This window comes from Phalangium opilio, unplaced genomic scaffold (assembly GCF_054372755.1).
Source record: "Phalangium opilio isolate 3A_F unplaced genomic scaffold, DU_Popi_V2 ptg000078l_1, whole genome shotgun sequence".
Classification (NCBI taxonomy): Eukaryota; Metazoa; Arthropoda; class Arachnida; order Opiliones; family Phalangiidae; genus Phalangium; species Phalangium opilio.
Genome location: NW_028324186.1, coordinates 4801480 through 4818641, shown reverse-complemented (window position 1 = coordinate 4818641; position 17162 = coordinate 4801480). Strand labels below are relative to the sequence as shown.

Here is a 17162-nt window from a genome sequence, read left to right as displayed (position 1 = left end):
CTCTACATACAATCAGCTGTTTTTAAATTTTGACCAAGGCTTATCGAAATCAGTGAATTTAAAAATTATCGGCTAAATCCTAAATTTAAATTCTTTTGTATTAAATTATAATAAGGTTTAACTTACGAAATTAAAATAAAATGAGGACGAATTAACCCCTTCTTTTATGTGAAAAGTTTAAAAATTCGCCTTAAGCTCGACATAGCCACACGCGTTGTCTAAACAAAAATCTTCGCTCAGTCGCTCTCTATTAGCGGTAAAACAGCATAAGTCCAACAGTACGTTTCTCTATGATTTTAGCTAGGATTAAACCACGTAAGTCCAACAAAATAAAAGGTCGTAAGTTTAAGTATGTGCTTAAAAGTACAAAAAGTAATACTTAATATTAATTGTTTTCAATAAAACTTCGAAAGGCACCAGTTTAATGTTCAACCTTTCATTTAAAACCATTTTCAGACCTATCGAATAAGTCTTCAAAAAATGGTCGAGTAGCTTTGGCCATCACAGCAAACATTTCCCATGTTATTCCTATGGGAAAATTTCCCTTTTTTTGCCAAAATGACTGAATTTTTTTATGGAAATGAAAACCACCCTTAGCAACTTTATTTTCTATAAAAAAACTAATGGAGGGATCTCTTTGAAATTTTAACCACATATTCAGGGTCCGAATGTTAGTTCAGTGGATTTTTTTCAAAACAATTAATACAATACAAAGAAAACTACATCCAAACGAAAAACCCTCCTTATACATTAAGAGCAGTATGAGGTCTTATCTAAGAGAGCTATCGCTCTCCTAGAATAATTCGTCTAACGATTCATGGGTTCAGTGGAAAAATAGACCGCTCGTGTCTAGTTTTCTGTGAAAACCCAAATATGAATACTATTCATATTCAAGTCTTGTAACCTAAAATAAGGGAATTGTATAGTTTAAATGATTCTGTTTAAAAATATTTTAGGGTAAAAGAGAAATGCCAATTATTTACAAGATCTTGGTATAAATTAGCTTTTAAAGTCAAAAATTTGCAGAAACACTAAATTTTACAAAGAATCCTTATTCTTGCCATTTAGTTAATATAACAGTTTTTGAGCGTTTAAGGCAGTCTTAATTATATTAAGTACACAAGTAAGTAAATGTTTATTGTTTTTCATAAAATGTTAATATATTAAAAATATTCATGTTCTGGTGGACTTGATCATCTCTACTCTCTTTTCAAAGTGTGATATTTTTTGTCAAATGCGCTTTAAGATAGCGAAAAAACACATGGAATTTACTCAAATAATTACTGATAAGATTTTTAGAGTTTATTTAAATTAAAGAAATTTTAGTCTGAAACCTCAAATCTAATACCAAGAAGGAATAAACTATAAGAATACACAAATTTGTGTTCGGTGCTTGCGTGATAGACGACAATCCCCCCTTCATGGGTGAGACGGGGCGGAAACGGAGGCAGGACTTAATATTTTATCTTACTCTATGTTTTCCACTGTCTATCTCTTTTACCTTTTCGTTTAGCATAGGTTTGATTTTTGGACCTAACAAAATCATAATTTTGGTACACTTGCTTCGATTTAGAAAATAATTGTAGAACGATTTTCACGTAGAGTTACATATTCAAAATCCATCAACTAAGTTGTTAATGGCAAATGACAAATAAAAACAACTCTCGTTGCGTTTTGAGCACCGCGGACAGCCTCCATTATCTGTTTTTTTTGCTCGAGGTTATTTTCTCTGGTCAGAATACGTCATTCACGTCTGTATGACCTATCCCCACGGGCAACGCAGAGCAATGGCGGAAATTAAAGGGATTCGGTTTACTTTTCCACTGATACCGTCGTAAGAGTAGAAGCGTAAAATCTCGTAACTTATGACTAAATTATAATCCTTCTTGCTAACACGAGGTTTCTTACGATTTTGAACCTGTTTAAAATGTACAGTACTCTCAGTCACAGGCAGAAATAAACATTACACTTTAAACAAAACAACGACCGTATTCTGCAGAACATTAAGCTCCTCCTTCTGCCCTAAACTCGCTGGTTTGGCCGTCAACAATTGCCCTTGGGTCAGTGATTGGAGGTTCAGCCGGCAAAAATAAGGCTTACAATTCAGTTCAGTTTGCGTCTCAAGTTGAACTAAATTTCGGTGTAAGTTCACTGTAAATTTGTCGTCTAAGGTGCAACCTTTCACCCGAAACGTTTAAGCTATTAACGTCACCTATCATACGAACTGAATAGTAATTTCGTACCGTCTGATCTTTATTAAATGACGTCACCGTATTTGAGACAGCCCCTAGTTAAGGTAACATCGTTTAATGTTGAGTAATATATATATTTTCATGTTAATTATGTGCTTTATATATTTGTATAAAAATTAATTGTAATTGAATTAAGTATTAAACGTTAAATCTTTCCCTGTTTCCATGTGGATACTCACCTTGATAATATCGAACCACAACTACCTAAGCTTAACAGTACGTGAAGGGCACTCAGATGTTTGTGTCATTAGTTTTATTGGTATGGTGAAACAGTCATTTTATTATTCCTGTGTAATTTATGTTCAGCTTTACAATTTGTAATTAAATGTATACTGATATGTTCTGACATTGCTAAGATTTATTTGTAGTTATTGTATTGAATTATTCACAGTAATGAGACATGGCTAAAAAACTGAAAAAGGCGCCGCATTCCCTCTATGAGTTTAAGGCTGTACCCTTGTTGGTCATCAGTGACTTTGGTAACACACCTGAAAAGAGGAGAAAGATGTGACAACATATCACAAAGCAGGTAAATGATGTCCACCGCCAACAGAGAACTCATTCTCGAGGTGTCGATGAAAGGCATTCCTCAACAATATTCCACTTGTTATAGAAGAACGTGAAGCTCTGCGTATTGCAAATTTGGTAAGTTCTCGTAATGTATTAACCGTGTTATTAATATTATTTTTGTTGCAGTTGGGTGCAAGCTTCTTGAATAGCCTTCCTCCAGTTTTTGCTGAAGATTAATCAAAGAGCCTTCTGCTTTCCATGAACATGGTGCTCATCCACTTGCCACTGAAGAACACAGAAATGGTCATAAGAATGGTTTCTATTCGACGTAGGGTATAATAGTCCACCTTCTGAAAATTTCATTTGGACATTTTTTGAGATAGAGGGTTGCTGCAAAGTCAGTTAACCATTAAGAGTTACTGCGGTGTCCTTTTAATTTTATTGTTAACTTCAACATTTCATTGTTCTTTTTTCCATCATTCCTTGCTATTTTTTCTGCATGCATGGCCTTCCTATGGGCTAAACCTTCTTAAAGCTTAGTCTCTGCCTAGAAAAGCAAGAAACGCTCATAGCTTCCGCTAATGCATGTTTGGAGGCCCTACTCGTGTTTGCGTCTGTTTGGCAAATAATGACTGAAAATGAAAGGGCTAGGAATGAATACGAAAAGCTAAGGTTTGAAAATAAAAGGTTTAGACTGGAAACCGAGAGTATTCAAGCCAACATCATGACCGAAGTGAAAAATTGCAGCCTGAAAATAATGACTAGTTTTGTTCTTTGAAGACATGCTCAAGCGAAGAATGTTCTACTTTACTGTAGATAAATGCCATGATAGGTTGATTGAATAACATCTCCCTGTATTTCGATTATTTTCAATGCTCAACGTCTCCCTGTATTTCGATTATTTTCAATGCTCAACGTCTCCCTGTATTTCGATTATTTTCAATGCTCAACGTCTCCCTGTATTTCGATTATTTTCAATGCTCAACGTCTCCCTGTATTTCGATTATTTTCAATGCTCAACGTCTCCCTGTATTTCGATTATTTTCAATGCTCAACGTCTCCCTGTATTTCGATTATTTTCAATGCTCAATTTGGCATGCACTTTCTTCATGACGACATGAACTCTCTCTGATTATTGTATTCTCTTTTGTGATTTTATAGTACTAATTGTAGATATTCTATTAGTTGATTTTCACCACAGTTTCTCTAATATCCAATTTGACACGTGGGTAAATCCACGACTAATATCCCGATTTTACAAAAAGTTCCCCACGGCACTGGCATCAATTTTCGTGAAATTTTACACAGTTGTAATATAGTTCAATTTGGTGAGAAACCCAAATTTAAAGCTGCAAATTCAGTTTAGTTTTGGAAATAATAATTTTTTTAAAAAACATGTCTTGGTATGGACGATTTTCAACCACTAAAATCACGAAGATGTTTAACCCATTACTCAATAAATATTAAACAAATATTTACAAAACTTCATGCCGCATCAATATGGACACTAGAGAGTAACTGTGCAAAGTTTCAACCAAAAATTAAAAGCGGTGAATTTAATACGAATTTTTGAAAATGGTGATTTTCCCATCAATTTAGTTCAGCGAGGTAAAATAAAAGGATTACAGTGACCAAATATGTGTTCTTAAAATTATAACTGGAGTGCATCATGGGTGAAAATACACGTTAAATACGTATATTGATACAAAATTGCTCCTAGTATTCCTTATTTAGTTTTTAAGAACCGTTAATTGACTAATTTTCTTGAAACATAACAATACATGGTAGTGTTCCAAGCCAAATTACGAAAAGTAGGGTATCGAAAATCAAATAAACAGAAACAGCATTGGAAAGCTGAGATTTCAAGCTACAACATGCGTTAATAAAAATCTTGATTATTAGAATTCTTTCTCCCTAAAATTAAATCTCAAAAATAAGTAATTTGACCAAGATATTATATTTTCTACTTTCACCATCTATTGCTATTTGTGCGTTCATATATATTTTTAGGCGATATATTTTAGACTTCGAGTTTAAAGGAAGTCAGTCGCTTGCTGGAAACAGTCATTTCTTAGTTCTAGGGAAAAACACCATATCTTTGGTTATAGAGAATGACGCCACAGTCGCGGCGGGCGGATAGGGGTATGTGTAACAATAGTACGACCCCACAGCTTCAGGTGTATCCCCTTTAAGGAAACCAAAGAAGGTGTAATGTGGGGCAGAGTATATTTTTTAGTTGTGCGAGGTTAAGTTGGGTTAAAATGGGTTGAGAGATCCTAAACCTCTAATCTGGCCGGGGCCATCTTGTTCAGTTGCTTTTGGTTTTAAGTTTTACTTTTACTTTCACTTTGGAATTTTTTTCTCAACAAGCCACACCCAAAGCGGGTCCGGGGATAGAGAAGAAAACCGGTGGCCCACCAGACAGTCTCGTTTTGTCTATTGACGTAAAACATTTCGCTAAAAATTATTTTTAACGATGGAAAAAGTTTGTTTAGAAAATTGTTCTGTTGGTAATCTTTTAAATGAACGGTGTCATAGTTTAGAGTTAGGAAAGCTATTAGGTTTGATAGATTTTAATTCAATAGAAGAGGACGATAAAGAATTGCTTTTTGCTAAGGACCCAATTAAAAGCCAAAGATTTGAATAACGTGTGCTTTCACCAAGAAAAGAAATATGGATCAAGATTCGAAAGTTTGCAAAAACATTGTTTTAATCCGTTTGACAAACACAAGAAAAAAATAACCACTAATCTAAGAGCTGCCACTGTTTCTATGGCTAATTCTTTGAATGCAATAGGGACTCTAAAAACACTTATTCCTGGTCAAAAACTATGCGCTAACTGCATGGATGACTGCAGGAAAATACTTGATAATTCAGAATCTCAGGATAGTTCACCAAGCCAAGGTTTCGTCCCTAGTCAGGAAGAACGAGAAGAATTGAACGAGGCCAGTAGTTAACCCCTGTACTTTAAGAATAAAGTAAACAACCACGCCCCCAAAGTAAACAAGTGTCGTGTTAGCGAGCCCACCTCCCCGGGGTAGATATTTTTCCTGACTATAAGTAACGGATTTTGGTGAAAAGCCTCATTTCATCGATAAAACAGGACAAGATGAAAGGTTCACCAGATGCTCCAATTTATTTTTGTTTTGAGCATGTATTAATATCCGTGGGTATTATAGTAATTATGCTTTTAAACACACCGTCAAAGTATCCTATCGCGGTGTTTTTGGTATTGTTAATGCCGATTACTATCCCTATATCGTTCGTAATAGCCTTGCTAACAAATGATATATATTTTCTACTCGTATTTTTTTCGCCATTACTATTTATTTGTGGCATCATCTACGAGATATTAAAGAAAGTAATTTTGTTACCGTATTGGTTAGCCGAATCGTTATTTTGTTTAAGTCACGAGTATTATAAATATGTCACCCGTATGAATTTTTACTCTGTACCGAAATCAAATAAGTAATTTTGTAAAAATAAAACATTTTTTTATTGATAATTTATACATGGTTTCAAGAATTTTCTTTTAAACCGAAATATCCTCCCACGCGCTCGGAGAGAAAGCGAAAGTCATCCAAACCAGTTTAGCCGCCGCGGAGGTGTAGGGCGGGCGGGCTATATAACAGTGAGAGAGGGAGAAAAAAAAGTTGTACAACTTTTTTATAATATAATTCTCAATATCATTACTTACTCTCTGGAGAATAGAGTTCGAAAGCCACGGTAAGTGTTTTTTCTGTAAACCAAACTTATTAATTAATTTAACGTTCGTCTAAGCGTTTTTTCGGAACACAATAGATTAGATTAATACAATTAAGAAGTTTGGTTTACCGTATATGTAGAGTTTCAATGTCTCCAAACAGGAATTTCAACGCGCCACGGAACGTTTATAGCGAAAGCTCTGTAAAAGAGACGAGATTTAAGTTCAAGTAGTCTATAATATAATTCTCAATAACATTACTTGCTATAACGCGCTGGAGAATAGAATTCGAAAGCCACGGTGAGTGTTTTTCTGTAAACCAAACTTCTTTATTAATTTAACGTTCGTCTAAGCGTTTTTCGGAACACAATAGATTAGATTAATACAATTAAGAAGTTTGGTTTACCGTATAGGTAGAGTTTCAGTGTCCTCAAACAGGAATTTCAACGTGGCTTATTCCTAAAATGACTGAAGAAATCTCGAAAATGTTGAACAACAGTAGCGTTTCTTCTCGATGATCGAATAGATATCTGTAAACCCACAGTCCTGGATATTTATTTTTCTCCGAACATTTTACTCAAATGAACTGATTAAAATAATGCATTCAAGACTGTGGGCTTACCGATCCGAGGTACCAAGAAGTTAGGCTACTCTTCTCCAAACTTTGGTATGAATGTGGATTAGCTGTAAACCCATATTAATTATTCTCCGAACATTTTACTCAAATGTAGTGATTAAAATATTATATAGTGAGACTTACCAGGATAACAGCAATAAGAAAGACTGCCAAAACGATTTTACTGGCGCTGATTATCACCGCAATGAGGTGAAAAATCATTTCGTCGATCTCAGGTAAACTCTCAGCGAGGAATGAGTGATTTAACTATGATTTTTGGAGTATTTATACTAAATCTCTCCAACGTAAAATATACTGTTATTTACCTTTTTTAATTCGATTCTGGAGATATGCGAGGTTAAAGTTTAACATTTGCCCTGTTGTTCTTATGTTAACTAATTTTTTTATTTGGAACAGGGTGTTAATTTAAATAACGCCTAACCAGATAAATTACAATTTTTTTTTAAAAAATGGGACATGTTTCGTAAAATTATTTTTTTGCTATTATGAAGATATTTCTCCCATTGTCTTTACTTTGAGAAAAACCGAAATGGACGAACTTGTTTTGAGGTAGTATAGGAAATACAGGCTTCCCATCTGGAAGCTGTATTTCCTGAGAAAAACAGAGCTCATAATTGCATCTCATGTATTCAACATGAGTGCTGATTTGTCTCAAATATAAATCAATGTCAAAATGATTTGGCATTGCATGTTTGTTGTAAATTTTGTATAAAGTTTTTAAGATAAAATATTTTATAGCTCCCTGAGCCATCTCCTGATCATGTACTAATATATTTTCGTATATTAGCACATGTCGTCCGCAACAAATCTGGTTTTTATGATGCGCGCGAGAGTAACACTTTGATGTTAAAACATGTCTTCCATAATCGGGCAAATCAATTTTTAACACCGATTGACGACCAAAAAAAAATATATTCGATATTGATGAATATTTTGTCGAATATTTCAACAATATGTTGTGATATCCTATAGATAGGATATTTAAAGCGTCTTCTCGCGCATAACCATAATGTGTGATTTTATTTGATTCGATATAGTCCATGGCTAAAGCTGCCAATGTTAGCGGTTGGTTTAGAATTAAATCCATTTTTTTTTTCGTATATATCTGTAATCAAAGATATTATTAAAACACTTCGCTAAACCTGTGTTAAATTATATATTTTTAGTTTAATTGGAATATAAAATATGATAAAAACTTTATTATAACTGTAACAATGTAATTACTTTTATAAAATATTTATCTTTGTCAGCTTTCAAAATCAATTCTTTAATTTATTATTACCATAAAATCAATCGCCTTTTCTTATGTCAAGGGTCAAATAATTTTTTTTTACCTTCTTAGCTTTCAAAATAAATTCTTCAAGATAGAAAACTAATTAAACCACGTTAATTCACACAGTAAAAAATTTTATTTAAAAAATTTATAAAACGTTTATTTAAACGTACAGACGACTAGTTTCGCTTCTATTCAGAAGCATCTTCAGGTCTGGTCTGGTTTCTCTTTCCGTGCGTTAGATTACGACTACGTCGGCCCCCCTCCTTCGTCTAATTTGTCGTTTCCACCCCCATACCAAAGTTCAGGCAAATAGCTGGCAGGGCCATTGTCTTTATTTAATGATGTTTTTTGTGTTCTTTTTTATTAATATGGAGCGATTCCCTAAGGTTTAATTTTAAGTAATGGTCTACTACGGTGATAGACTTTGCTTTTTCAAAAAGTATTTTGTGGTCGCTGTTTTCGTTGATATGTTCGGCTAGCGCAGATGAATCGATTTTTTTATTTTTAATATCATTTTTATGTTCGTTAAATCTAAATCGGAAGTTACGCCTCGATTGTCCCGTGTATGATTTACCGCAAGAGCAAAATATTTCGTAGACACCATGTTTGTCTACTAGGCTTATCTTGTCTTTCAAGGATCCAAAGATCGTTTGCATTTTGTTGGTGGGTTTAAAAACTGGCTTTATATTATTGTTACTAAAAAAGTTTCCAATCCGCTGGCTACGAGAATTAAACGGAAGTATCACGAAATCGGATTTTTTGTAATCGGATTTGAGTTTTGTATTGCGGTTAATTTTGTTTCTGTTTAAAATTCTATCGAAACCTCTATTGAGAGTAGAGCTAGGGAAACCCCTGTTGTCCGCTATGGCTCTGATAAAGTTTATTTCTTTCTCGAGGGAAATGGAATTAGAGCAAACATTTACTGCTCTTGTCAGAAAGGTGTAAAAGGCTGTAAGTTTTTGGTTAGTAGGATGGCACGACTCCCAGTGAGGTGGGATTGATACCGAGAAGGGTTTACGGTACACTGAAGTGTTAATTTGGTTATCAGTTTTTTCAATAAGGACATCTAAGAAGGGGATGGAGTTATTAGATTCGATTTCTAATGTGAATTTAATGTTATGGTCTATAGAATTAAGGAATTGTAAGAAAGTGGTTAAATTCTCGTTTGTATATGACCATTTGCACAGTATGTCGTCGACATAGCGTTTCCAAAAACAAATGGTGAATGGAATGTGTTAATAATCTGGGATTCCAACTTATTCATATAAAGATCACAGAGGAGCGGAGACAGGGGGCTGCCCATGCCAAGACCTGATTTCTGGGTATAGATTTTATCATTAAATTTAAAAAATGGGTTTCTGGTGCACAGGGTAACTAAGTCTATAATATCCTCAAGTTCTAAAGGGTTGAACTTTGCTTTTAAAAGGCGCTGGCGTAATTCGGCTATGGCTCCGTCTACTGGGACTTTCGTAAACATACTAACTACATCGAAAGACACCAGTAGGTCGTTGGGTTCTAAAGCTAAATTATTAATCTCATTCATTAGATGTTTAGTGTTTCTCAAGGTGTGTGGGTGTTCTTTACATAAGAAAAATAGTTTTTTAGAAAGGAATTTAGCTATTCTGTGAGTCGATGAGCCCATACTATCGACTATGGGCCTGAATTTAAGAGGGATTTTATGTATTTTGGGCAACGCATACATTCTTGGAGTTATGAAGTTACTTGGGATAAGAGATTTTTTCTGTTTATCTTCAAATGTTAGGCAGTTTTTCACTGTTGCTTTAACCCGCGTGTGGATAGTTCTAGTAGGGTCGCGTTTTGTTAATTCGTACGTGTTTGGATCACTAAGCATTTTCGTGACATTGTTCACGTAGTCGTGTTTATTGAGCAGGACGATGCAACCGCCTTTGTCAGCGCGAGTGATAAGAAGGTCTTTGTTTTCTTTGAGTGCTAATTTATCACTTTTTGTTAAATTATTACAAGGGCGGGGAGTCTTGTCTTTTAAGGCATTGATGCACTGTGACCTGACTTTCTTTTTGACTGTAGTGTCTGTGATAGAGTTAAGTCCTACTTCTATGTCGGCAATTAATTCGTGTTCGTTAAAGGAGGGGTCATAAACTGCGAAGTTGAGGCCTTTCGATAGTAATTGGAATTGGTCTTGCGTTAAGACGTGCGTTGATTTGTTAATGATTATAGGGTTCACTAACAGCTTAAGTTGATCCGAGCTAAGTTTAGGATTATTATTATTCGCGCACGTAGGTGTTATTGGTTTGTTAAGTAGGTTGTTAAGCTTGATTTGTAAAAAAATTTCTTTTACTTGCAGTTGGTTATGTTGGTGCGCGTATAGGTTGTTTGTTCTCCATAAATGGGAGAAATTGGCTGGATCCATGGTGGTCTGATCGGGTTGATGTTGTAGATGAAGGCGATAGGTTTCGCTTTCCAGAATCGCTATATCTTTGCGTTTTCTTTGGATGACACTGCGGAGGATTTTCCGTTTGGTGACTTCTACGACTCAAAGAACTCAAAGAAAACAAAGACCTTCTTATCACTCGCGCTGACAAAGGCGGTTGCATCGTCCTGCTCAATAAACACGACTACGTGAACAATGTCACGAAAATGCTTAGTGATCCAAACACGTACGAATTAACAAAACGCGACCCTACTAGAACTTTCCACACGCGGGTTAAAGCAACAGTGAAAAACTGCCTAACATTAGAAGATAAACAGAAAAAATCTCTTATCCCAAGTAACTTCATAACTCCAAGAATGTATGCGTTGCCCAAAATACATAAAACCCCTCTTAAATTCAGTCCCATAGTCGATAGTATGGGCTCATCGACTCACAGAATAGCTAAATTCCTTTCTAAAAAACTATTTTTCTTATGTAAAGAACACCCACACACCTTGAGAAACACTAAACATCAAATGAATGAGATTAATAATTTAGCTTTAGAACCCAACGACCTACTGGTGTCTTTCGATGTAGTTAGTATGTTTACGAAAGTCCCAGTAGACGGAGCCATAGCCGAATTACGCCAGCGCCTTTTAAAAACAAAGATCAACCCTTTAGAACTTGAGGATATTATAGACTTAGTTACCCTGTGCACCAGAAACCCATTTTTTAAATTTAATGATAAAATCTATACCCAGAAATCAGGTCTTGGCATGGGCAGCCCCCTGTCTCCGCTCCTCTGTGATCTTTATATGAATAAGTTGGAATCCCAGATTATTAACACATCCCCATTCACCATTTGTTTTTGGAAACGCTATGTCGACGACATACTGTGCAAATGGTCATATACAAACGAGAATTTAACCACTTTCTTACAATTCCTTAATTCTATAGACCATAACATTAAATTCACATTAGAAATCGAATCTAATAACTCCATCCCCTTCTTAGATGTCCTTATTGAAAAAACTGATAACCAAATTAACACTTCAGTGTACCGTAAACCCTTCTCGGTATCAATCCCACCTCACTGGGAGTCGTGCCATCCTAAGTAGTATAGGGCTACACTTCGTACCTCCGTAGGTGTAGAATGTAGGTGTAGAGTGTAGGTGTAGAATGTCAAGGTCACAGTGTCAATGCCCTCTCACCACGCCCCCTTGGGAAACTCGCGCGCGCCCCCTCGCGGGAAAACTTGCGCGCCCCCTCGCGGGAAAACTCGCGGGCCCCCGCGCGCCCCCTGGCGGGAAAACTTGCGCGCCCCCTCGCGGGAAAACTCGCGGGCCCCCGCGCGCCCCCTGGCGGGAAAACATTGCGCGGGTATCTGGCAGTCCTGTCTACAACTGTATCTGTGACGTCATTGGCGGGAAAACACCTGTCAGTCTCTTCTACAACTGTATTTGTGACGTCATTGATAAGAGACGAGAATTTATTAAACGTACATGGCCAAGGCTTAAATCTTCTACAATTGTATCTGTGACGTCATTGATATAGTAGATGAGGATGAATTGATAAAGGTTGAACTTATAGCTTTAAGCGTACATTGACAAGGTTAAATAGAAAATCTTTCATTGAGAAAGTGTAATTATGGAAAATAAGTTAAGCCGAGTGTATTATAACAGTGAAAGTCCTCTCAGTTACGGTAGCGTTAAGAAATTGAAACAAGGAGTGAAAAATGTTTCGAAGAAACAAATTAAGACATGGCTTCAGTCTCAACCAACATATACCATTCACAAAGCAAGGAGGATATACTTTCCAAGAAATCGTACTTACGTTACAACAGCCAATGAAGTATTTCAGTACGACTTGATCGATCTACGAAATCTTAAGAAATATAATAAAGGGTTTCAATATATTCTAACTATTATTGATATCCTCTCAAAGTATGCTTGGAGTCTTCCTTTGAAAAATAAAACTAGTAAAGAGGTTTTGAAAGCTTTGCGGAGAGTTATTAAAGAAAGAAAACCGTTACGAATTAATGTTGATCAAGGTAGCGAATTTTTATCAAAATTGTTTAAAGATTATTTAAGAAAAGAGGGGATAAGTCTTTATACTAGTGTAGGTGCGATTAAATGCGGAGTAATTGAAAGGTTTAATAGAACTTTAAAGGATAAAATCTTCAAGTTATTAACTAGAACGAAGAAACTAAATTACATTGATGCCTTACCCAAAATAATGAAAGCCTACAATTCAACTGTACATTCAAGTACTGGTTTCGCTCCTGTTGATGTCAATATGCAAAATGAGCATTTAGTGTGGAAACGTCTGTATGGTAAACAATCTAGTGCAAAACCACCAATGTTAAAGACCGGTGATCTTGTTAGGCTATCAAAAAGCAAACCTTTGTTCGAAAAGGGTTACAAAGGGTACTGGACCAAGGAAATATTTATCATTTCAAAAATTCTGTACAGAAACCCCGTTTGTTATATTGTGAAGGACTTTGATGATGAAGAAATAAGGGGAGCTTTTTACGAATGTGAACTTCAAAAAGTTATCTTGTAAAATATATAGAATAGTAATTGAAAAATAAAAAACATTTAAAGTTAACGAGTCATGTCGAACGATTCATTTTACGTAACTCTCGTGAGTACGGCTTCTAGGAACGTGTTTCCGGGAAACACGCAATCTCATTTTAAAGTTCAATTACCAGCTCCATTGCATTTGAATGGAAACTGGCATGTGGGTTTAGCCGAAGCATTTTTACCTAAAGCTTGGGATAATGTGTCTGCAGACTATCTTTATTTTAGGGCCGGAGTCTACGATTATACGGACAATATTTGGGATCAATTTAAGGTGCAATTTACCGGCGGAACTTTACGTGGAGATGGTTACGACGCGTACAAAAATTTATTAAAAACTATGAACAATACCATACCACCGGAAATACGATCTTCGGTATACATGTTTGTAGCATATAGTGACGATAATGAAAAAGCTTTTTGCGCCCTGAGGGCTAAAAATGGGTATGAAGTTCAAATACCTGAGGAGATGGGTAAAATCCTAGGATTGAGTTCCATGGAATGGATAAAAGAAAGATTTACGTTTCCCGAAGAACTCGTTAAAAGAAAGAAAGAGGACCCTCTCGTCCTAGATAGTTCCAATAATTTTTTCTACATCAGGAAGAGAAAAGGTCATAAAAATGCTCGAGAGTTGATATTACAAATACAACCGGGGCAATATACAAGCATTGAAAACGTCATTGAAGCTATGACCAATGAAATTCCTACGGAACATAGATCTATGATTAAAATAAACCTGAATCCCGACGGAAAAGTAAATATCAAATGTGTAAATGATTATTATCTACTGTTCACGAAAGAAAAGTCGGGTCTTGGAAGATTGTTAGGGTTTCACGAGGATCAAATGGACTATCCTCTTAGAAATTCAACTAGCAAGAGTATAGCGGATATTGACAAGGGCACTGCAAGTTTATATATTTATACAAATTTAATACTACCTCAAGTAGTTGGTGATGTCTATGCTCCGTTACTAAGGGTTGTGCATATAGTCAATGATAAATCAACAACGTTAGCCGTCCATCGGTTTCAAAACATTGACTATTACCCATTAAGATGTCCGTCATTTGAAATGATAGAAATAGACATGAGAACTGATTATGGAGAGAATATTATGTTTAAGTTAAACAAATCAGTCATAAAACTTCATTTCATACTCAAACATGACACGAAGTAACATATACCTAAATTACTACTTGAACCAAACCGGAAGTGGTCTTACCGGAAGTGGTCTTAGTCACTTCCGGGGACCAGTATTTCAGAGAGGAAATGGTCTTGGGAGCATTTTTAAAAGCTTAATAAGATTTATAACACCAGTTTTTAAGCCCGTTGGAAAAGCATTAGGAAGAGAAGCCCTAAGAACTGGGTCCAAAATAGCTGGTGATAACATTGCGGGTAGAAACCTAAAAGAGCCTCTGAAATCTAATTTGAGCGAAGCTGGAGCCAATTTATTACAAAAAGCGAGTCAACACTTGTCACAACCGCAAACTGGTTCGGGTCGCCGTAGAAAGCTGAAGACTAGAAATCGAAGCATAAAGAAAAAACGAACCAAGACTGACTTTTTGGACTAAAAAACAATAACATGGTTGAGGGTATGATGTCAGAACTGGATTTATTCGCGGTACCACCGGAGAATTACAATGTTGAAAATAGTGACTACGTAATTTACAAGCCTTTGGCATCAATTTCGGATCAAGGCCCTATTGAGTTCTTTGTTCCAGGATCTAATGATCTCTATACGGACTTGGCTAAAACATTGTTACAAGTTAGAGTAAAATTACTCAAAGATGATGGTTCTGCATTAACTGCTCTAGAAACGGATGTGGGTCCTGTGAATTTGTTACACGCTGCTCTGTTTAATCAAGTAGATGTGTTTTTCGGAGATACTCAAGTTAATACTTCGACAAACGCTTATCCGTATTTGGCATTCTTTGAAACGCATCTAAATTACGGTGACAGTGCAAAAAATTCCTATCTATCTGCAAAAATGTACTACAAAGATAATCCAGTAGACGCCGCAAAAATGTTTTTAGCTGCGAATAAAAATGATAACAATGGTATGTTGAAAAGGAAAAATCGCGTAGCCCTCTCAAACCCCGTTGATATGATCGGTGATTTACATCTTGATGTGTGTCGAATGGACAAGTTTCTTTTAAATAACGTAGATGTTAGGTTTCGATTCATAAAGTCAGTAAACGAATTTGCTATTATCTCAACAATAGCAAATCAAAAATTTAAATTTAAAATATTAGACGTAACTTTACTAATTAAAAAGGTTAAGGTAAATGCGGAAATAATGTTAGCTCACGCTATGGTTCATGAAAAACATAACGTTATTTACCCTATTAACCGGACCGTGTTAAAATACTTTTCTATTAGCAGTGGTTTAACGGATATTACACGCGAAAATGTATTTATGAACAAAATGCCAGCCCGGGTAATTATTGGTTTAGTTAGAACGGCAGCCTTTAACGGCGATCTGAGTTTAAATGTTTTCGAATTTGCTCATTTCAATTTAAACTACTTGGCCTTAACAATAGGGAACCAAACATTTCCCAACCCTCCGTTTACGCCAAACTATAACGTTAACGAGTATTCCCGAGAGTATCTTTCAAATTATACGGCTTTGGACTTGTTCAAAAGAAATAAAGGAAATTGTGTTTCTTACGAAGAATATAAAGAAGGTAACGTTCTCTACGGATTTGATTTAACCCCGGAAGAGCAAGCTAGTGCTGACCATCTATCACGGAATAAACAAGGAAACTTGAGAATATCAATGAAATTTAAGTCTCCGTTGGTTCATAATGTAACGGCTATTGTTTACGCGGAATTTGAATCGGAAATAATAATTTCAAAAGATCGCACCGTGATTTACAATCCCTCAGGAGAATGAACACCGTAGAAATAAACGAATTTTTAACGTGTGAATCCGTAACAAAACCATTTTTTCTCGGTGTTTTTGCCTTTGATCAAAAACCATTACCACCCAGACAGAAAAAATATTGTTTTTGTTTGAATACGGAACCAAAATCAAGCCGAGGCCTTCACTGGTTAGCAATCTACGTAGATAATGGAATAGGTACCTTTTTTGATTCTTACGGAAATGATCCTTTTTACTACAATCTTGTAGACCTTAACCTTTACGCTAGTAAATGGTATTTTAACAACGTACCTATACAATATCCTTTGTCAGAAACGTGTGGACTACATTGTATTTTCTATTTATTTAACATGTGTAACGGCTATACCCTAGATATGATTATTCAAGACTTATATAATCCTCATGATTTAATGTATAACGAAGCAATGGTACTTTTGTTTATGTGCAATCATTTATTAAATCATAAAGACATGTATTGTAATCAATAAACTTTATTCGTATAAATCGATCCATTTATTTTCCGTCTTTCGTCTTTTGTTTTGTCGTCTTACAGTTATGTTTGATTCTTCTTCTTTTGGTTTGGAATTTTTTTTAGGTTTCCTTCTTAGTTCAAGCGGAGAGTACAATTTTTTCAGTTCTTGATATTCGTGAATTACTTGGGCCATACTGTTTTTCCTATTCTTTTTAAACCTTTCAGGATTTGGTAATACAGTAGATACTGGAGCAGTAAATGTAAATGGCGGAGCTGGTGCTGTTACTGCTGGTGACTGCGTTGGCATCACATTTGTAGGTGTTGATGGAATTATATTTGGAGGCATTGTATGTATTAGATTAGGTGTCGATGTGGGAACCATTGGAACTGGCAATGGTTGTACAATAGAGGGTTGACTTAATTTTACGGTCGGTGGTTCAACAAATTTCTTAACGTTTAGAAACTT

The 17162-nt window shown here is 35.6% G+C and overlaps 3 protein-coding genes across 3 annotated transcripts; 2 read left to right on the top strand and 1 right to left on the bottom strand.

The window, feature by feature from the left end:
- Positions 1-6294: 6294 nt before the first annotated feature.
- On the bottom strand, positions 6295-10951 carry LOC149655929 (uncharacterized). The gene is made up of 5 exons (XM_089845068.1): positions 10917-10951; positions 9564-10855; positions 8953-9501; positions 6460-6501; positions 6295-6383 (listed from the first exon to the last, which is right to left on the bottom strand). Exons 1-5 carry the CDS (start codon positions 10949-10951, stop codon positions 6295-6297), a joined length of 2007 nt encoding a protein of 668 aa, XP_089701194.1.
- A 43-nt stretch (positions 10952-10994) lies between these two features.
- LOC149655928 (uncharacterized) lies at positions 10995-11885 on the top strand. Its single transcript, XM_089845067.1, has one exon. It carries the CDS (start codon positions 10995-10997, stop codon positions 11883-11885), a length of 891 nt encoding a protein of 296 aa, XP_089701193.1.
- A 3040-nt stretch (positions 11886-14925) lies between these two features.
- Positions 14926-16236, top strand: LOC149655927 (uncharacterized protein F54H12.2-like). Its single transcript, XM_089845066.1, has 2 exons — positions 14926-15530; positions 15723-16236. Exons 1-2 carry the CDS (start codon positions 14926-14928, stop codon positions 16234-16236), a joined length of 1119 nt encoding a protein of 372 aa, XP_089701192.1.
- The last annotated feature ends 926 nt before the right edge of the window (positions 16237-17162 follow it).